The sequence below is a fragment of the Mustela nivalis genome, assembly GCF_964662115.1.
Source record: "Mustela nivalis genome assembly, contig: HAP1_SCAFFOLD_475, whole genome shotgun sequence".
Classification (NCBI taxonomy): domain Eukaryota; kingdom Metazoa; phylum Chordata; class Mammalia; order Carnivora; family Mustelidae; genus Mustela; species Mustela nivalis.
The window spans coordinates 532907-556296 of record NW_028136181.1 but is presented as its reverse complement, the minus strand read 5'-3'; the positions used below and the strand labels follow the sequence as shown (position 1 = coordinate 556296).

Below are 23390 nucleotides of genomic sequence, written 5' to 3'. Positions count from 1 at the left end.
TCAGGAAAAGGAAAAAAAAAGGGGGCAAAAGACTTAAATACTTTACCAAAGAGTATACAGATGGAAATCACATAGGAAGTTGCCATTGGGGCAATTCAAATTAAAACTACACTGAGCTCTCACTGCACACCTATCACAATGATTCAAACCAAATGCACCAGAAAGGGAGAGACAGACCCCACTACCAAATGCAAGGCAGGATGTGGAATGACAGGATCACTCCTGCATCGCTGTTGGGAATAGAAGATGATAGAGCTAAATCTTGAAAACAGTTAACAGTTTCTTTTCCTTTTCAAAGCCTTGAGTTAAATTCGAGTTAGCATGAAATGTAATACCAATTTCGGGTGCACACTAGAGTGACTCAACACTTCCACACAGATTCTTTGAAAACTAGACTTGCTACTACCATATGACCCAGTCATGGCACTATGGCATTTATCTTAGAGGAATCAAAACTTACGTTTGTTCAAAAGCCTGTACATGAATGTATCTGTGTCCTTATGAAAGCAGTGGGGCTGCCAAGGGGGTGGAAGGGACTGGAGTGGTTGGATATTGACACTTGACAGGCCTGTAAGTGATAAACTCCTCTTGCATCTTTGAAGGCCCCTTCCCACTAATGGTGGTCCTGCGGAGGAGGAGAAAAGGAATGTCAATGATTTCAACAACTTTAAACCTGCCAAGCATTAGAACACCATCTCTTCTATGCTAGTTCATTCTCCTATTAATCCTCAGTATCCCAAAGCAGACAGGAGGCATCTGGTCCAAGAGGGGTTGTGGGTAGCATCCCTTCCACAGGCCATCTCCCCTCTAGCCCAGAAGTCCAATGACCATGTCCTAGGCTTTCAACTCATCTAATTTCTGTGCCTTCTCTAGGGACACCAAGGAACTTCTGGGCTCTTTCTCTGCCTTCTAGGAGGCTCTACGGGGCTGGGTCTAGTGCTCTCAGCAGACTTGTACCACACAGCCATTGTCTCCTCCTGCATTTGCCAAATATCGGCATGGGAGGATCAAGTGAGGGGATTTCCTCTCAGAGAGATACATGGTGAACAGAACAGAGGTCCTCTTTCTTACATGGTTTACCCTAATCTCTCAGTAGTTTCTACCATCTCTTGATTTCCCTGGAATTTCAACCCCAGCAGAGAAGCCAAAAATGTGATCTTAGGTTACTGGGACTAAGTCCATGTCAGGCTCTGCACTTCAACGGGAAGAGTCTGCTTCTCTCCCTCTCCCTTTGCCCCTCCTGCTGCTCACTCTCTCTCTCTCAAAATAATTAAATAAATCTTTTAAAAATAAACAAAAAAACCCTTCAGGATTTTAATTTTACAAAATCTTTTCTGTTGTTTACCAATTTAACAAGGAAAGTCATAAGACTGTAAATGATATCATCATTGTACACAACTAACCTTGCAAAAGCTTGCACTTGAAGGCAGGCATATATATTAATCCGTATAAGATCAATTGTAATTTTAAAAAAAGTTCTCATTCTCAAATGGATGCCTTTAATAACTGGACCTAGATGGATGTATTAATTGACTCCATGGGCAAAATCCTTTCATGATGTATATCAAATCATCATGTTGTTCAATTAAAATATATTACAATGTTATTTGTCAACTAGTCCTCAATAAAGCTGGATAAAAACAATTGTACCTTAACAACTTGAAGCACATTATAATTTTTTAATGAGTGCTATACAAGTAAAATTAACAGCCTTTTCTACATCTTCCTGAAACCTATTTCTGTGAGTCCCAATCTTGCTGCAAAATACAAAGAATTTAGAATTGCACAGTAAAATAAAATAGACAATTAATTTTCATATGTGGTAGAAAGCATCTTTTTTTTTTTTTAAACTCATTAAGGCGGGGATTAAAAACTATCTTTTTTTGAAAATTTTATTATTTCTTTATTTATTTTAAAGAGAGAGAGCATGTGTGAGATTGGGAAAGGGCAGAGTGAGAGAGAAGGAATGAGAGAGAGAAACTCAAGCTGACACCAATTTGTTGCAGAGCCTGATATGGGGCTCAATTTCACAAACCTGAGATCATAACCTGATTCAAAACCAAGAGTTAGACACTTAACCAACTGCACCACCCAGGCAATCCATAACTATCTTTTGACTTTAACCCTAACCTGTTCCCTTTCAGCAAGACACATGGGTAGTTTTATGCTTTCTCAGCATCACTGTATTTTTGCACTAATGTCTCCTGCTAGGGCATTCTGATACTATAATCCAAGAGGTTGAACTCCCATGCCATCAACATAGCTGCCAACTCAGAGAACTTGCTCTTGACATCTTGTGTACATTGACTTAGGAAATTTCATTTCAAGAGATGAAGAATGATGTTCCCTTAATGTTGCCTCAGAAATCAGTGTTTGAGTTTCTCATTCTCATGTTACCAAAAATCTTTGGTTACATTGTCCTCATTTCTGAACCTATAATAAACACTCACGCAAACCCTGCATCCTCAACCCATCTGTTTTACCTTTAGATTTCATGAAGACTTTTAGTACCTTTTCACTGAAAATATTGTATCCTAGATATGGTTAGGAGGAAGTATATAAAGGCTCTGGAAATTTCCTAATTAATTTCAGCTTTATTATTTTGCTTAAACAATCTGTAAAATGTTTCACCAGGTGTTCAAGGAAACATCCTATAAATTAAGTACCTCCTGAGGAAAAAATTATATTCCCAACTTTAAAACAAATAACATACATCAGTAACACTGCTACATTAAATTACTTAAACTAATGATAACTAAGATATACCAGGAACTTGCTTGGGTTTCATTCATTCACTTGTTCATTCATTTATTCACTTATTCAACAAATACCTCTTGAGTGTCTTTTTCACGGCAGGTCCAGTCTCGGGGGAAATAGCACAGAATAAATAGCAAGACCAGTATTCTCATGGACTTTATAGTCTAATCCATCAAAGGTGGCAACAAATAAATAAATAATAAAGAAAATATTAGCAAGAATTTTCTAGATACCGATATAAAATTGCCGGGAAGCTATACCAGATGGGGCAGTCAAGGAAAATATTTCCAAGGACAGGGAGGAAATTACTGGGAAACAGCACTGGGAAACATGGAAGACATTTTCGCCTTTCCTATAGAGCCTGAGGCATGTGGGTTAGCAACAGAAGAATTTTTTTTTCCTCCAAAAGCTTCCTAGGAAGGTAGTGTTATTGAATGATAGTCACATTTCAGTCAGGTTTTACAAGAAGGTAATGAGAAGAATCAGAAAACAGGCTAAGAGTATGTGAATTTTACTGAGGAGATCCTGAGTTCCCAGGAGGACAGAGGAAAAGGTTGAAACTGTGAGATTGATAATTTATTTTTTATTAAAAAATATTTTCCAAGATTAATAAATTATTTCTAAAGTAGTACCTCTTTATCACCCTACCTGTGTTTCCTTTTGCAATACATCAGAAGATTATCAAAAAGAAAAAACACCCGTTCTTGAATATTTCCAGAAGAAATTTTCAGCAAGATGCCACACATTAGCATCTCAGTGCAGGTGTCAATGATATTGGATCCCTAGGTTAAAAAAAAAAAAAAAGTAAAAGAGAGAGAGAGACAATGTCCGATTACTTAACAGAAACTTCTGTGTAATTCTTTTTCTCATTAAAAGTCTGTTTTTATATCAAGATACAATATATGGACAGGATAAAAATTGAAACACCATAAATAAACACTGGATGGAATTCTCTTTTCCTCTCAGACTCCTCCTCATCAGTCTCAGCAGATACAACTGTGGTTAGGAGACTCTGGGTCTTCTTTTAGCTTTCTTACACATGTAGGCATATATAAGCATGGATGATACATGTTACCTATGCTCTTTTACAAAGAGATGATTTCAAACTGATGTGTAAAATTCATGTGTCTAGCACTCCTCTCCCCCTCCTCTCTTTCCTTGGTATGGGAAAAGAGTTCCATGGATATATCACAAAGTACATTAAATTCTCTAAATTTTTAACAGGTCTCAACCTATTTATCCACTCCTTGGATGGATAGAAGAAAAAAGAAGAAACAAAAGAAAAAAATAAGCTATTTAAAGAGAGCAACCTTCCATAGAGCTTTAACCCAAGTTAAAAGTTAGCATAGGCACTTCACTGAGTGCATGCTAAGGTCAGATGACTAGTGACAAAACTAAGTCTTAACACAAAAACTAACCACTGAGAGGAGCCACAGATGGAAAGAGCCTGAATCATGAACAGAGGAAAGCTGCCCGATGAAGCCGAGCACAAGCATTGGATTATTGTGTGAGCTGATCAAAAGTTTCTCCTTTGAGCCATTATAAAAGTGGCAGTGCATTTGTTTCTACAACTTAAACTATCACAAGTAATGCACTAAGTTAGACAAAACAAGAAGCAAAGAAAAAAAATTTTTTTAGTAGATAGCTGATAACATGCTCTCTTTTCAATATTCTGGTCTCTTTAAATCTAGGGATAAATTTCTAATTCTTTTTCAACTCAATGCTTTTATTTTTGTTTTTGATATTTAAAAATCAGACAACTAATTGTAAATTTCATATTTCCACAGTAATCACTGATACAGTTTCCCTGATTATAAAAATTTAAATTAAAGTGATAACTCATACATGTCAGTAAGAAATTTCCCAAATGGGAAGTGAAGAGAATGTGATTGTGCTGAGTATCTGCATTACAAACATATTTTATTTTTTTTTTTTTACTTTTTACTAACTTTATTATTTTAAAAATTTTTATTTATTTGTCAGAGAGAGAGAGACAGAGAGAGCACAAACAGGGGGAGCAACAGGCAGAGGGAGAGAAGCAGGCTCAATACCAGGACCCTGGGGTCATGACCTGAGCCAAAGGCAGGTGCTTAATTGAGTGAGACACCCAGGCAACACTACACCCATATTTTATTTTTTGTTTTTATATTTAACTTAAATTAAAAAAATAATTTTAATTCCAGGAGAGTTAACATACCGTGTTATACTAGTTTCAAGTGTATAATATAATGACTCAGCAAGTCCATGCCTTATTCAGTGCTCATCATGAGAAGTGTATTCTTAATCCCCCTCACCTCTTTCACCCTTCCCCCGACTCACCTTTCCTCTGGGGACCATCCATTACAAAATATTTTAGATTTAAGACATTTCCCTTTTTTCATCTTTCATCATAAAGGTGGACATATAACTAGAGATCTATCAAAAATTTATACAATTACATATCCTACCTCATGTGATAGTGAAGTAAAAACTGTCATCAAATTCAAATATAAATCCCAATTTCAGTGGCAATGACTCTTACTTAAGTACTATCCCTACCTCAGAAAAAAATTACAATAGAATACTATTAAAAATGGAAATAAGGAAACATCACATTGATTCTTGCACAAGGACCTATACAATGTTATGGAAGTGGTTTTATTGATAACAATTTTACTAAACATACAAAATACTTCACCTTAGGTTATTTCTCATGGTAGCCCAAAAAAGTAAAACAAAGAAGCTAAGTTGTTATCTAATTAAATGGGACCTGCAAGAGAGGAGCAAGATGGGGGAGGTGTATGGAGATAGTTACTATTATGAAAATGGAGGAATGAAGCCAAGAGGGATGAAAGAAGCTCTCTCTACTCCCTCACGAGTGGCCCACAGAGATCAGGAATGGTATGATGCTGAAATTGCCAGAAAACTGCAAGAAGAAGAAATTTTGGCTACCCAGGTGGACATGAGAGCAGTTCAAGTAGCCCAGGATGAGGAAATAGCTAGACTTCTCATGGCTGAAGAAAAGAAAGCTTATAAGAAGGCCAAGGAGCGGGAGAAATCATCTTTGGACAAAAGGAAGCACAGCCCTGATTAGAAGCCAAAAACAACTAAATCGGCACACTCAAAGTCAAAAGAGAGTGATGACCCTCACTCCACCCTCACGGCCACCACCACCTATCATGACAGATGCTGAAGATTTGGATTACACTCATTTTACAAACCAGCATAATTCCACGCGTCATTTCTCAAAATCAGAATCCACTCATAAAGGTTTCCATCATAAGCAGTAAAACCCTAGGAATGTGCCTTGAGAATGGACTCACTGTAGCAAACATTACTGGATGATACAGAATGCATTCCACACTCATTTTTTTCCTCCTGTATTTGTATTCCTGAGATTTATCTTCAAGTGTTCTGACCATAAATAATTTTAATTCATTTAAAAAAATATATCATCAGGAGTTCAGCTAGATAGTTATCAAACCATTCTGAATCCCTACAAACTCAACAGGAGATCAAAGAGAAGAAGACCAGTAATTCTAAGAAGAGAAAATAGACCACTTTCCAGAAGGTAGAACGTGCAGAGAAGTGAATCCAAGGCGACATATGGGAAGACAAACTGGGGGGGAAGGGCCAGCTTCCAGCGAAAGAGGGAGCAGCTGGGCACAAAAAGGAACTTTTAGAAGTCTACACCACTGTGGGATGTCATTGTAGAGGCTAAGAGGGTAAGGGGTAACTCTTCTCGGGATAGTATGGTCTCAGGACCCACGGGGTCAAAAAAAGACCAGGGGTGTCTGAGTGTGGCAAAGCTTCCAGGTATAGAGCAGGGAAGCTGGCTTCAGAGACAGAGCCAAGGGGGGAGAACTAAGCTCAGGATTACCTTAAACCATAATCTGAGGCATAGTTGGGCCACTACTCTCCCAGCAGGAACCCCACAAAGGGCAGATCAGGGGAGAAACGCCCTTCCTCCTCCAACAGGAGCTCCACAGGAGCACAGTGCCAGAATCAGCTGGGTTTGGAGACTCCAAATGGGTCAATTCTCCAGAGATAGTAAAACTCAGTCACAGGATGAGTGAGCTTGGATTGCAGCCAGAGACCTGGGAGACAGAGGGATTAAATGCTTTTCTTTGAGGGTGCACTGAGCAGTAGGGCCCCCAAGCTCTCAGATCCTCCAAGGCCAGAGATTGAGAAGCCACCATCTTCATTTTGGTCCTCCAAAGTTATACAGAAAGTGTTCAGGGAACAAAAGTTCCTGAAAGCAAACACAAGCAGATTACTTAGCCTGGCCCCTGGCAAGGGTGGTTCAGTTCCACCTCAGGCAAAGACATTTGAGAATCACTGCAACAGGCCCCTTCCCCAGTATATTAGCAAGAACATCTAGCCAAGAACAAGTTTCCTCTCAATGAGAACTGCAGAACTCCAGAGCTAGGGGAAAGCAACACATAGAATTCATTACTTTTTCCCATGATTCTTTAGTCTTTGAAAGTTAATTTTTTACATTTTTTTTTCCTCATTCTATTTGTAAAAATTTCTCCTCCATCTTATTTTAACGTTTTTTAAAACTATTTTATCTTATCAATACCTTTTAAAATTCTTTTTAAATTTTCATTGGGATAGTCATATTCTATCCCTTCATTGTATTTAACTTTATTTTTTGTATACATACAGGTTTATTTTTTTTAAATTCTGGGACACAGATTCTTCTAATAGGCCAAAATATACCCTAAATCTAGCACATGTCTTTGTTCTAGTCTCCAGCCTAATCACATTCTTTCCCCTTTTTCAAAGAAATTATTGTTTCCTTTTTTAGAATATTTTTTAATTTTTAGCTTTACAGTCATATTCCACCCCTTCATCATGTTTACCCTTATTTTGTCTGTTCTATTCTCCAGTCTAATATAAATTTTTTTCTTTTTTCCTTTTTTCCTCCTTTGTTTTCCTCCCAGTTTTGGGTCTCTTCTGACTTGGTTAATATATAATTTTCTGGGATCATTGCCACCCTTGTAGTATTTTGTTCAATCATTCATCTTTTTTATCTGTATAAAATGACAAGGTGGAAAAACTCACCACAAAAAAAAAAAAAAGAAGAAGAACAAGAGGCAGTACGGATGCCTAGAGACCTAACCAATACAAACAACAGTAATATCTCAGAACTAATGTTCAGAATGATAACTATCAAGGTGCTAACTTGGCTTGAAAAAAGCATGAAAGACCCTAGAGAATCCCTTTCTGGAGAAATAAAATCCCTTTCTGGAGAAATACAGGAATGAAAATCTAACTAAGTTGAAATCAAACAAGGTATTGATGAGGTGTAATAAAAAAAATGGAGGCTCTTACTTCTAGGATAAATGAGGCAGAAGAAAGAATTAGTGATTTAGAAGACCAAATGATGGAGAATAAAGAAGCTGAGAAAAAGACAAACTACTACTGAACCATGAGGGCAGAATTTGAGAAATAAATGATACCATAAGATGAAATAGATGAAATAATATTAGGATAATTGGGATCCCAGAAGAAGAAAGAAAGAGAGAGGTAGAAGGTATTTTGGAAAAAATTATAGCGGAGAATTTCCCCAATTGGGCAAAGGGAACAAGCATAAAAATCCAGGAGGCTTAGAGAACCCCCCTCAAAATCAATAAAAATGGGGGGGTTATGGACATTGGGGAGGGTATGTGTATGGTGAGTGCTGTGAAGCGTGTAAACCCGGCAATTCACAGACCTGTACCCCTGGGGATAAAAATATATTTTATGTTTATAAAAAAATAAAAATAAATTTTAAAAAATTTAAAAATCAATAAAAATAGGTCCACACCCTATCATTGAATAGTAAAACTTACAATTCCTAGGGACAAAGAGAAAACCCTGAACGCAGCCTGGGACAAGAGGTCTGTAACCTACAACAGTAAAAATATTAGATTGGAAGCAGACCTGTCTACAGAGATCAGGCAGGCCAAAAGTACTGGCATGATATAATCAGAGCACTATAAGGAGAAAAATATGCAACCAAGAATACTACATCCAGCTTGGCTGTCATTGAAAATAGGAGAGATAAAAAACTTCCAGGACAAAGACTAAAAGAATTTGCAAACACCAAACCAGCCCTATCGAAAATATTGAAAGTGGTCCTCTAATCAAAGACAGAGCCTAAAAGTAACAGACCAAAAAGGAACAAAGACAATATACAGTAACCGTCACCTTACAGGCACTAGAAGGGCACTAACTGTATAGCTTTCAATAGTAACTCTGAATGTAAGTAGGCTAAATGCTCCAGTCAAAAGACACAGAGTATCAGAATGGATTAAAAAAAGAAGAAGAAGAAAGAAAAGACCCATTGATATGCTGTCAGCAAGAAACTCATTTGAGACCTAAAGACACCAGATTTAAAGTCAGGGGGTGGAAAGCAAGTTACCACGTTAATAAACATCAAAAGAAAGCTGGTGTAGCAATCCTTACATGAGATAATTTAAATTTTAAGCCAAAGACTATAGTAAGAGATGAGAAAGGAAACTATACCATGCTTACAAGTTTTGTCCAACAAGATCTAACAATTTTAAATATCTATGCCCCTAACATGGAATCAGCTAATTATATAAACCAATTAATAACAAAATCAAAGAAATACATCAATAATAATACTAATAATAATAGTAGGAAACTTTAACAACCCCCTCACTGAAATGGACAGATCCTCTAAGGAAGAGATCAAGAAGGAAATGAAGGCTTTAAATGACACATTGGACCAGATAGACATCTCAGATATATTTAGAACATTCTATCCCAGAATAACAGATTACACATATTCCTCTAGTGCACATGGAACATTCTCCAGAATAGATCACATTCTGGATCACAAATCAAGTCTCAACTGGTACCAAAAGATTGGGATCATTCCCCACATATTTTCAGGCTGCAGTGCTTTGAAACTAGAACCCAACCATAAAAGGAAAGTTGTAAAACACTCAAATACATAGAGGCTAAAGAGCATACTGCTAAAGAATGAATGGGTCAACCAGAAAATTAAAGAATTAAAAAAATTCATGGAAAAAAAATGACAATGAAAACACAACTATTCTAAATTTTTGGAAACAACAAAGAGAGTCCTGATAGGAAGTATATAGCAAGATAACCCTTCTCAAGAAAAAAAGAAAGGTCTCAAGTACTCAACCTAAACCTACACCTAAAGGAGCTGGAGAAAGAATAGCAAAGAAAGCCTAAACCCAGCAGGAGAAGAGAAATCATAAAGATCAGAAGAGAACTCATAAAGACTCAGAGGAGAAATAAATGAAATAGAAACCAAAAAAACAGCAGAACAAATCAACAAAACTGGGAGCTGGTTCTTTGAAAGAACTAATAAGATTGATAAACTCCTGGCCACACTTATCGAAAAGAAAAGAGAAAGAACCAAATAAATAAAAAACATGAATGAAAGAGGAGAGATCACAACCAACACCAAAGAAATACAAACAATATAAAGAACATATGAGCAACTACACACCAGCAAATTTGACAATCTGGAAGAAATGGATGCATTCCTAGAGACATATAAACTACCAAAATTAAACCAGGAAGAAACAGAAAAATAACCATAACCAGTAAGGAGACTGAAACAGTCTTTAAAAAAAAAAAAAATCTCCCAACAAACAAGAGCCCAGGGCCAGATGTATTCCAAGGGGAATTCTACCAAGCATTTAAAGGATTAACACCTATTCTCCTGAAACTGTTCCAAAAATTGGAAATGAAAGAAAAACTTTCAAACTCATTTTATGAGACCAGCATTCCCAAAACCAGACAGAGACCGCATCAAAAAGAATTATGACCAATATCCTTGATGAACATGGATGCAGATAATCTCGCCAAAATACTAGCCAATAGGATCTAATAGTACATTAAAAAGATTATTCACCATGATCAAGTGGGATTTATCTTCGGCTGCAAGGTTTGTTCAACATCTGCAAATCAATCAATGTGACACAGTACATTAATAAAAGAAAGAACAAGAACCATATGATATTCTTAATAGATGCTCAAAAAGCATTTGACAAAGTACAGCATCCTCTCTTGATCAAAACTCTTCACAGTGTAGGGATAGAGGGTACATACCTCAAAGTCATCAAAGCCATCTGTAAAAAACTCAAAGCAAATGTCCATTCTCACAGGGGAAAAACTAAGAACATTTTCCCTAAGGTCAAGAACACAGCAGGGATGTCCACTATCATCACTGCTATTCAACATAATACCAGAAGTATTAGCCTCAATAATCAGACAAGGAAAAGAAATTAAAGGCATCCAAATTGGCAATGAAGAAGTCAAACTCTCCCTCTTTGCAGATATGATACATTATGTGGAAAACCCAAAGACTCCACTCCAAAACTGCTAGAACTAATACAGGAATTCAGTAAAGTGTCAGGATATAAAATCAGTGCACAGAAATAAGCTGCATTTCTATACACCAACAACAGGACAGAAGAAAGAGAAATTAAACAGTCAATCCCATTTACAATTGCACCCAAAACCATAAGACACCTAGGAATAAACCTAACCAAAGAGGCAAGGAATCTGTACTCAGAAAACGATAATGTATTCATGAAAGAAATTGAGGAAGACACAAAGAAATGGAAAAGTGTTTCATGCTCATAGATTGGAAAAACAAATATTGTGAGTATGTCTATGCTACCTAAAGCAATCTATACATTTAATGCAATCTCTATCAAAATACCATCAATTTTTTTCAAAGAAATTGAATAAGTAATCTTAAAATTTATATGGAACCAGAAAAGACCCCAAATAGCCAGAGGAATGTTGAAAAGAAAACTAAAGTTGGCAGAATCACAATTCCGGACTTCAAGCTCTATTACAAACCTATAATCATCAAGACAGTATGGGATGGGCTCAAAAACAGACACATAGGTCAATGGAACAGAATAGAAATCCCAGAAATGGATCCTCAACTCTATGGTCAACTAATCTTTGATAAGGCAGGAAAGAATGTCCAATGGAAAAATGATGGTCTCTTCAACAAATGGTGTTGGGGAAATTGGACAGCTACATGCAGAGGAATAAAGCTGGACCATTTCCTTACACCACACACATAAATAGACTAAAAACGGATGGAATACCTCAATGTGAGACAGAAATCCATCAAAATCCTTGAGAAGAACACAGGCAGCAAAACCTCTTCAACCTCAGCTGCAACAACTTCTTCCTAGAAACATCACCAAAGGCAAGGCAAGCGAGGGAAAAAATGAACTCTTGGGATTTCATCAAGATCAAAAGCTTTTGCACAGCAAGGGAAACAGTCAACAAAACCAAAAGACAACTGGCAGAATGGGAGAAGATATCTGCAAATGACATATCTGATAAAGGACTAGTACCTATAATCTATAAAGAACTTATCAAACTCAACACCCAAAGAACAAATAATCCAATCAAGAAATGGGCAGAAGACATGAACAGACATTTCTGAAAAGAAGACATCCAAATGGCCACCAAACACATGAAAAAGTACTCAACATCACTCGGCATCAGGACATACAAATCAAAACCACAATAAGATACCACCCCATACCAATGAGAATGGCTAAAATTAACAAGTCAGGAAACAATAGATGTTGGAGAGGATGCGAAGAAAGGGGAACCCTCCTACACTGTCGGTGGGAATGCAAGCTGGTGCAGCCACTCTGGAAAACAGTATAGAGGTTCCTCAAAAAGTTGAAAATAGAGCTACCCTATGACCCAGCACTCTCACTACTGGGTATTTACCCTAACGATACAAGTGTAGTAATCTGAAGGGGTACATGCACCCAAATGTCTATAGCAGTAATGTCCACAATAGCCAAACTATGGAAAGATTTGCAAGATCCCTGAAGATCTCTTCTGAACCTTCTCCAGTTTGTGAGGGTCTCCCTCAATATGAAACATCTCGAGAAGTGAGCACTACTACTCAGATGCAAGTTGGCGAATAAATCATGTAGTGATATCAGTATTTCTCCAGACCCCTACAATATATATCTTGATTCTATAAGATTGTATTAACACATCTATGGCAATTCCATCTTCCAACTAATTCAAAGTGCTCCATTAGTCAACAACGCCTCTAGATCATTTTCCTCTATTGTATGCTTAAATAGTTCGACTTTTGATTTAATCTAGATTGGTATCATAGCAAACCCTAAACCCCCTACTAATATACAAATACATTATATTTGGGGGCACCTGGTGGCTCAGTTAGTTAACTGTCTGTTTTCAGCTCAGGTCATGATCCCAAGGTCCTGGAATGGAGCCCTGTGTCAGGCTCCCTGCCTAGCAGGGAGTCTGCCTCTCCCTCTCCCTGTCCCTCCACTTGTGCTCTCTCTCTCCCTTTCAAATAAATAAAATTTTTAAAAAATATTAAAAACTAAATTATGTTTAAGTCATTACCATAAGTTCCCATTAGCTCCTAGCTCCTGATAAAAAATCTGAATATTAATTGAGCTCTGTGAGGTAAAACACTTCTTTTCAAAAACAGCCCAAAGCATCTGTTTAATAATCTATTAATGAAACTTTGTCGGGTAATGACATCAAGCCCAACAATCTTTTTATGTTTTAAAGTATATCTCACACTATAAACATAACATCACTCATTATATTTTACTAAATCCTACTGAGACATTTCTATCACTGTAAAGATATTTCTTTCATATTTAACATCAAGCTTTAAGAATCAGTAGAGTAGGTACCTTTACCATCTTGTACCAGAGTAGAATAGTAATAGTATTAGATAATAGTAATCTACTATTATCACAGGAAATGTCCATTAAATAATTCCCAGAGGATTGCTTAGTCACTTAAAGGAATCTGAGTTGAACATACACATTTGTCTAAAAAACTCCTTCTAAATGAATGGCCTATAGCATTTCTCTTTATACCCTGTGTAAAGCCGTAAATGGTAAAGAAGAACCATTGTGTCTTTGATTTACCATGATTGAATCCGTGCATTATTAATAGGACAATGGCAACTAGAAATCACTAAGAATCTTTTAACTACAGAGACGTACAATGTTAGAAATATTAAAAATTTGACCAAGTGTATATACAGTCTTCTGTATAGTCATGATATGCCTCTCACTTCAAATCCATCCCATGTACAAGTAGACACTTAATAAGCGTCTCTTTTTAAATAATGTTGTGGTTATATTCTCCTTGCTTACATGATAAATCTACCTTTCTCTGTAGCTAAAACAAAAGAAAACAAAACAAAAACCTCACAACTTTATCTTTAAAGTAAATGAAATTTATGATATTTTGAAATTACATGCAATTTTTTTTCATTTACCTAGAAATCCCAGGAGAGTTTTCTGGGGTCAGAAATAAAGAAGTCAAGCTACAAAATTCACAGAAGAAATTGAAATAAAGTATGATTATGAACATCAGATTACTAGGTAAGGGTCAGGAGCGCTAAAGTCTATCAAAATGACAACGTCAGGCAAGTGAACTAGAATATAAAAAATGTGGAAGCAGTAAAACAAGCCAGGCAGATCATTGGAAGAGAGCAAAGCCTCTAGGGCATGGTTCTCAAAGTTTAGTGTTTGGGAGACACACCTGATATGCTTCTTGAAATTCCCAGTTTCCCTGGTCCTACCTTTGGAGATTGAAACTGAGTAAAGCTGTGGTAGGTCCCAGGTCATTTCAGTAAATGCTGATGCATCTGGAACACTCTAAGTAAAATTACCTTGGAGGTTTTGGGTACCTGAATCCAGGTGCTCAAGTGCATCAGATGGCAACCCTGCTGACAGGGAGATAGAGGTGAGCACAGGTCTCTGCCTGAGGTAGTCCTGACTGCTTCCTAGTCCCAGGGCAGATAGGCACTGATCATGTTACCATGGTCGCAAATATACCCCATGGTCACCTATGGTATATTTCATCACCGGTGAATATTCACTTACACCTAAATAATGTTACATAACCTAGTTAGTGTTTTATCTTCATTTTGAAAATTGATGCTAATTTTTAAATCTAGAAATATGTTCTTTGGCAATTCCATATTTAGTCATTGAACAATAATGTATGATAAACACTTTTCTCTATATGAATACTGAAGTCAGGATTTTAACATTTTATAACATGTCAAACAATTTGTTAAACATTTTTTCCTGGTATAAATCTCTAGCAGGTTGGTTTCTCTGTTTGTAAACTTTTAGGAAGCAAGAGGGACGGACAGAGGGAGATGGGAGGGAGGGAAACTGGAGGGAGGGAGTAAAGGAGGAAGGGAGGAAGGAAGGAAGGAAAGAAAGAAAGATGGAGGGAGGACAGGTGCAAGGAAGATAAAAGAAAGGGAAAGATGTTTGGTTAGATCAGTTTTGTACAGTTTTTCATGGGTCACCAAGTAGATGTTGAAAGCAGCAGATTATTTCACTATGGGAAAACAAACAAACAAACCTATAGAAATACTTTTACAAAGATGGAATTTCATGTGTTTGTGAAAAAAATATTGTCCATGAAAATAAGCTATTTTAAAAGTACACTGATATATCATAGAGTCATAAACCAACATTTGAGAGGCAAGGTATAAAAGAATTATTTTTAAAAAGTAAGAGGGCTTGTATAAATCATTTATTTTGAACTATTCTAAAGCTATTACCCATAATGTAATATGTATATGTACATATTAAATACAGATTTTTAAAATTTTTTTTTAATTTTTTATAAACATATATTTTTATCCCCAGGAGTACAGGTCTATGTATTATCAGGTTTACACACTTCACAGCACTTACCGAAGCACATACCCTCCCCAATGTCCAGAACCCCACCCCCCTTCTCCCAACACCCCTCCCTCAGCAACCCTCAATTTGTTTTGTGAGATTAAGAGTCACTTATTGTTTGTCTCCCTCCCAATCCCATCTTGTTTCATTGATTCTTCTCCTACCCACTTAAGCCCCCATGTTGCATCACCACTTCCTCATAGCAGGGAGATCATATGATAGTTGCCTTTCTCTGCTTGACTTATTTCGCTAAGCATGATATGCTCTAGTTCCATCCATGTTGTCGCAAATGGCAAGATTTCATTTCTTTTGATGGCTGCATAGTATTCCATTGTGGATAAAGAAGATGTGATATATATACACAATTAAATACAGATTTTTAAAAAAGATTTTACTTATTTATTTGACACACAGAGAGAGATCACAATCTGGCAGAGAGGCAAGCAGAGAGAGAGAGGGGAAGCAAGCTCCCTGCTGAGCAGAACCCCATGTGGGGCTGGATCCCAGGACCCTGAGACCATGACCTGAGCTGAAGACAGAGGCTTTAACCCACTGAGCCACCCAGGTGCCCCAAAACAAGTATTTTTAAATAATGTGTTTACCCATATGATTCAGAGTTATGCTGTCTCAACATTCCCTTAATAAATAAATAACCAAAATAATGGACTTTTTTCATCTAGATGATTTATCCTTTTTAACATGCAATTCCCTTTAAGAAGCAATATTGATCATGTGAAATCACACCTGTGATGAATTATATATATATATAGAACTAAATACAGAAAAGACCCAGCAAGGAAGTTCCATGGATGGTTCTAATCCTGACCACTTTTATTAAATCAGGAAAGGTAGGCTGAGTGGCAGTTCAAGAGGAGAAGTAACCATCCACTAATAACTGCACCATAGGTGGGAATCTACTCACTCATCCAGTGCCTCTCCTTCCAAAAGCTTCTCTTTCTAGTCCAGTCTGTGGAAACCTATGTTATCCCGCCTCCTTCACTTTGGTCCCAGCAGGTGCAAAGTCTTGGGACATGACCCCTGTTCCTGATACTAGTGGAAGAAATACATATTAAAGCATAGAATTAAATGCAGCATGATCACTGTAGTAGCAGAGTATCAACAAAATGAGAGCTGGCATGAATTAACACTATTAGAGATAGCTGTGTGTGTATGATTATTTGTTTATCATTAACTATATAGTTCATTTCATGTCATGGTTTCAGATTTCAATCATGCTTTAGGGATTTTCTTTGTCACTTACAAAGTACACCATTTCAGTATCACCTTCTCATAGGGTGAAAAGATCAGTCTGAAATGGATGGAGCAAACCATGATTTCAGTCACTAAATCCAGGACCCAGAGGCAATCCATGTTGGCAACACTCCTCACCAATGGCTCCCCTTCTCACTGTGGGTGTCTCGTGGTCAAGATCCAGCCAGAAAATGGTGACAATTCAGAATCTAATTTGCTAAGAAGCTGAATAAATTTTGATTCTACAATTTGAGGTATAATCAGGTGTGAATTATATATAGTCAGCATACATGAAAGACTAGTAAATTCAAAGTGCCATTACAGAACTTACTGTATTTAATTTAATTTAATTTAATTTAATTTGGAATATGATGAATTTCCATAGCTGGACACTAGTTAGGTGCCAAAGTATGCTTTCAGAAAATGACAACACTCAGAAAAGACAGTCAGGAGTGTGTGCATTTATTTTATGGCTCCTTTTCTAATTTCCAGTGTGTCTTCAAATATGATTTATGAAATGATTTATTAAACACTGCAACAGTAGAACAAAGCCCCACCTCTGAAAAAGATGCAATGAAAATAATATTGCTAAACCACGTCTGGATTATTTGAAAGGTTAAATCTTTTTATATTAAGTTCTCAATATGTTATGTAAGGGTTCATTACTGATTCTTTGCAGCTATGAAGAGGCAAAAAATCACTATAATAGGAAACTAGTCACTATCTGACCCCACTGTCAGCGCTCCCTGCTTAATACCAGAGTCTACCTCATTCATCTTGTCAACTAAATGTTGAATGTCAATACCAGAAAAACGCAGACTGCAGAGAAAAGGCATAATCTTGGCAAAGAAGAAGGATGACAGGAGGCTCTGAAACTTCCCCCAATCATATACAAAGCACAGACAGATGAAGATCTAACAAGAGTTAGACCCACTCACTGTGGAAGAAAATTGACAAGAATGACAACTGGGTGGGCGTCGCATAAGAGAATGGTTTCAATATCAAAGAAGTGTCTCAAGAAAATGAATGAAGCATTTGAATATTCTCTCAAAAAATCTTTTAAAACTACTAGAAAAGTTAAACATGAAATGAAGAATATCACATCATTTTATCATGTAATGTCATAAAATGTATGCCGCCCAGCAAGATTCAGCATTTGGTTCACTCTTTTTGAGATTCAATTTATTAACTGATGTTTTAACCTACATTCTGTCATATATTAGATAAAACTAATAACATAAATGTTCATTTTATTGAAATGAAGTCCCAATCAAGCTTCGCCCCCTCCCACTTAGAAAATTCTGCTCCCTTTCTTCACAGATTAACTTTCAATGGCCTTCTTCCCAAACGACCTATCCTTAAGTAACAAGGGCCATCTATAAATCAATTCTGTCTCAAGGCAATAGACAAATTTGTATCTACCCAATCACTTTGTAGAAAAGAAAAAAAATTCTGATCACAACCTCTGTTAGACTCACACTCATAAAGTAAGAGAACATGACTTGAAGTCAATATACTGTCAGACACAAACTTAATCATATGTAAAGCAGGAAATGGATGTTAAAATGGTTTTGTGCCATTATATTTCTCCATGTAGAAAGCCAAGAGGTGTCAAATTTCTATTCTGTTTCTATTTCGTAAAATGCAGTGACTATTTTGATCTTATTTTTTCCAGCACCTTCATATATTAATAATTCTCCCTCTTATCTTTTAATATGATTGTTTTCAGATTTGAGAGATCTATTCCAAACAGGGCTATCATGGATATAAAGCTGAATTACCAAGTAATATAATGCTTTTTGATACTCCCTTGTTGATAGAGTTCATTATGATTCCAAAGATTAAAGTTACCATTACAATGCTATCAATCAGCCAAAAAGCAGACCAAGACAGCAACTGGTCCTGTTCTATGAAATGAACCAGTGACTCTGATTAAACAACTAACGAACTTCCTTTCCAAGCACACTGATCATTGCCCTACAATTACCTTTGGTAGAATATCCTATGCAATGCTCTGAATGTTGGATAAGACATAAAAATGAGATATGATAAATTATACTAATAAAAGGCAAAACTTCAAATATGAGCAATTAAACTACAGATCTTCTGTAATGGCAGTCACTATGTAAATGATGACAAAACCTAATTTCTATATTCAATTTACTTCTAAATGGCAAGCAATCAAATTAATCTAAAGAATTAGCTTAATTTTTTTCTGAGTAGATACAATATTACATGGTGACAAGGAATATAGGTTTAAACTCTGCCATCCATTAGCTGTAAGCACTTGAGGGAAATTTTATGGCCCTCATTTTTTAAATCTGTGTAATGGGGATTATAATACCTCAGCAAACTGTTAAGGGCTCACCAAGATTGCATACAATGGAAGATCAGTCTTTCCCCAAAAGGAAAGTGGCTGACTGGCCAATAAGGACCTCTGTCTTCCCCTAGGCAAGACTACAGGAATCTTAGATTTTGATCTTGAATCCTGAGTGATGTAATAGAATGATAGAAAAAATTATTAGAGTCTATTCATTTTAGTCAGGGCACTGATGAACCTACTTATGAGCATTGGCTGCCTAGACACCCTTGAGAGTGTAGCTTTTCTACTGATTCTGTGAGCTGCCCCATATCTTTTTAAATTAATTTTTCTTTTAGTTTCTGTGACTTGGAACTATCTAACCTTAACTGAAGTAATATAACACCTTCAGTAGGCAGGAGCATGTATTAGACAAATAGGAATTTCTCAAGGGTAAAATCCTACCATTGAACCAGAGCTTTAAAATATTACTCATTTGTGGCTCTTAATCTCACAAAACAAACTGAGGGTTGCTGGGGGGAGGGGGTTTGGGAGGAGGGGGTGGGATTATGGACATTGGGGAGGGTATGTGATTTGGTGAGTGCTGTGAAGTGTGTAAACCTGGTGATTCACAGACCTGTACCCCTGGGGATAAAAATATATGTTTATAAAAAATAAATAATAAAAAAATTACTCATTTGCATAGCATTTGACATTATTCAAGGCACCTCCACTTATTTCGTTTGGCTCCTGTAATAACCCACATAGTATGTGGGAGAGGTCTGATACATCATCCCCAAGGTAAGGGTTAGAGTCTGGACAAAAGATGAAGTCTGCTTGAAAATCAGGCTTCAGCTCTATGTCATCTAATTTGGGACCATAGATTTCAATCACTTGTTTACCTAAATTCAACATAAAGGAATGTAACGATAATTTATAGCACAGAATATTAGACAGGCAAGATACCTGATATATTTCACTCTAAAAAGCCTTTATTTGATTAATGGGAAGATAAGACTGGATAATGAAGTGACTTACTTGAAATAAATAATCCACCTAAGGTGAAAATAATGCTAAATCATGGTGTATCAGATTCAGATCCCTTTCAAGAAATTTTAGTTACTGGAGCGAGGGTGTCATCCCTCAGGTGGTCCTCAAGGGTCTGCAGGAGCTTGGGGAAGGAATTAGACAGGGAGTTGTTTTCCCAACCTTATAAGCTCAAGACTTCTTACCTCAAAGGTTTTTTAAGTAACTCTCAATTCTTGGCCAGCATGCCACCTGACATCTGCCCTTGGCCATGTCCTAAACCCACTAGAGCTACTTTAAACATACACAAAGCTGTCTGCAAGCTGAGCAGTAATCTCTGTTTGCAATTTAGAGAAAGCTCTGTATCTATCCTCCTTCCCTCCCAGGGCCTGCATTTATTCTTTAAGACTACCCCTCTCTCCTGGACAAATTGGAGTCCTATCAGCAGTTTCTCCAAAGCTTCCAGGAACAGACCAGGTGTGAGTATTATAAGACCTTTCCCCCGCTCTCCAAGCTGGTGGACTGAGATGAGGAATCATGTTCTTATCAAAAATTGCCAACCAGTTAGCTGGGCCTTCCTCCAAGCTGCATTCCCTCAATGTCCCAAAACCCCCCAAAGTAGCCTGGCTGTGTCTCATGCAATTATATTCAAATCCTACTCAAATAGAATCTGCATTGCTGCCCTTTTATTGGGACCCAACACTCATATGATCTCCTCTGTGCCTGCTGGAACTGTAGTCATATCTGATTTCCTGCAGCCAGTTTCCTCTGTCCAGGTGCTGCATTTTCCTCTTGCACTTCAACTGTTTATTGTAAACATAGAGAGCTGGTGAGATTGAGGGCCCCCCTGTTAGGGGCTGATAGTAACGGAACATGATCCACACACATTCTTCCTTTGAGTAACTGGCTTGCCCAGAGCAAGAAATATCAACTTTTTAAAGAATCTCTTAATTCTGCACTAGATGCAATTTTATTTTTAGAATATAAGTGAGGAGGAACAAAATTATGACAGATTCCATTCCCCTAGAGTACCAAGAAGAATCTGTGAGGTTTTGTTTTGGGAAAAGGCTGGGCAGATATCAATGAAAAACCCTGCAATGTAAAGCACATTCAGTTTTTCTTCCAATGCTCAAGTGACAACAGAATGACAAAAGCAAACTTCAATCCATTTTTCTCAACCCAGCAGGACAACCACTCCCCAGGAAAGGAATTATCATCGTGAATCAACTGTAAAACACACAACCATTTTAACTGACTGAAATAAGTAGCATTCATGCTGAAATATGAGGTCACCCTGGACACTTGAAATGAAAGAATATAGATAAAGAGAAAGCTTTGATCCCTACTGGATTTGAAAGTTTCATGGTGAAGAGTGGATAAACTGGGGAATTCGTGGACGTCAACGTTTGAAGTTTCTTTGCAAATCTGAATGGATATAATTTTAGATCTAAATGGAAACCAACATATTGAAGATACGAAACAAATCAGTCAATTATAAGGTCCTAAAGATAAAAAGCAATCCAATCGAATTTGTGTGATACATTATTTGGTTGGAAACATTTTAAATCTTCCCTATACCTTTAAAAAATGTCTTAATTGCTTTACTTTATAAAAATAAATGATCCCAGTTGAAAGCTCATCTCATCTCAATTAAGTCAATTTAAAGACAAAATTTTAGTTTATGCTTTATATAGCATTAAAATAACATAGGGCTCCAACCCCATGAAATAATAGGGATTCAAAGTTACCATGGATGAAAACATATATCACTCTTCGTTTGCTTTTTTTATCATTTAAAAAAATCTTTCTTTAATGTGTCATAAATCCATAAGACTTTTCATCTTGAATGGACCTTAAAAATCACATCATAGACAGTCTCTTCATTTAGAAATGATGAAATAATTGCAATGAAATGCAATTTAAGAGATTAAGTGGCCTTAAAATTAAAATCATCATCAAACACCTAATTTAGAATCTGAAAATAACAGTATCATAGAACACATATGGGGCATAACTCCCCTTCCTTACTCTCTCCAGGTTTTAGGCTATGTACTTACTGACCAAAGGAGGGCAGGATAATCAAGATGCACAAATACTGAAATACCAAAGCTCATAACCCACACAATATTAGAAGGTTCTATGACAAAGCTTTCAGGTTGATGTAAAGTCAGTTAACTTGCCACTCTAAAGATATTTAAAAATGATAATGACAGCACTTTGCAGAAATGGTTATAGCCCTCTGGCATTATCTGTTAAAATGACCATTTATGGTTCCATCCAATGTCAACAATTCTACATGCAGCACAAGACATAACAAAACTATTTTAAGCTCCATTGTTGAGTAGAGTGAATGTACCTCCCAGCCTTCAATGTGAGACTGCCATTCCTCTAAGACTTCTAACTTCTCCATCTGCCTCTTGGCCTCATTTATGTTGGAACAGACAGCTTTCACGACTTGGAGGGCTTCCATTACCGCTGCGTAGTCACTGTGTTTCCTTGGACTCTGCTTCAGCAACTCCTGTTTATACACACAAAAAAATAAATCGCCCTTTGATCTTCAGCTTTCTGGTATAGCATGTTCAGAATGGCCAGGAAATGAGAACTGCAGAGATTGTGAGAGTCACTTTCAGAAGGGACATCACAAACTCCACTAAAATTCAGATCAAAAACAAAGGTTGAATCAATGAATATACATTACCCTGACACACATTTTGCAGCTCCTTTAATTTTTTTGCCTTAAAATTATTTTGTTTTAAAAACTAAATTAGATTTCTCCTTTTGAATTGTCAAATATCTCACCTGCAGCATGTAATTTGTTTCTAAGATTGACCTCTGCTCCAACAGAAATAGAACTCTGTATGTCTTCCTAGAGCCTTAGCGGAACATTAAGTCATTATATAAATATGTCTCATAATATCAAAAATAATTTCAATGCCTTATTTCCTAATACACCTTTGAGAAACTACAAAAACATGCCATAAGTAAAGCAAAATTTTTAAATAATGTCTTATACTCTAGCAAAATAAATAACTTACAAGTTCCATTATACTCCATCACTAACAGAGCAATTATGCTATTTTAACCAAAAACCTGGTTTCACTTTCTGCAATGAATGAATTGCCATAAGCCCCGCCACAGATTATTTTTTTTGTTGTGGTTTTGATTTGATTTTGGGGGGCATTTTATGGTTTTTTTTTCCCATTTAGGATATCAGAGCAAGCGTGATCTTTAATATTTTAAATTTAAAGGTTTTGTTTGTTGTTTAGAAGCACAAAATTAAACATCTTCACCCACTGTGTAGACAGTTGTGACCACATTGCTTTTTAATCAGTCATTTG

General features: G+C 36.7%; 1 protein-coding gene and 1 pseudogene across 8 annotated transcripts in view; one reads left to right on the top strand and one right to left on the bottom strand.

The window, feature by feature from the left end:
- LOC309857187 (phosphatidylinositol 3,4,5-trisphosphate-dependent Rac exchanger 2 protein-like) overlaps positions 1–23390 on the bottom strand; it is a 73843-nt gene that overhangs the window by 34092 nt on the left and 16361 nt on the right. For 4 of the 7 annotated variants that reach the window (XR_014307521.1, XR_014307522.1, XR_014307523.1 and 1 more), the window contains 3 exons: positions 22409–22570; positions 3406–3539; positions 461–625 (listed from right to left, as the gene is read on the bottom strand). Coding sequence is in view for 3 of the 7 variants with exons in the window: in XM_082750001.1 (XP_082606127.1) it covers positions 499–625; positions 3406–3539; positions 22409–22570 (423 nt within the window). In the remaining 4 variants the exon portion in view is untranslated. Of the gene's footprint in view, positions 1–460; positions 626–3405; positions 3540–11852; positions 11939–22408; positions 22571–23390 lie in introns of all 7 variants that reach the window. The other 3 variants (XM_082750002.1, XM_082750003.1, XR_014307520.1) reach the window with 2 other exon arrangements.
- On the top strand, positions 5540–6175 carry LOC309857186 (coiled-coil domain-containing protein 50 pseudogene; annotated as a pseudogene). The gene has a single exon. The product of its transcript is annotated as a coiled-coil domain-containing protein 50 pseudogene (transcript).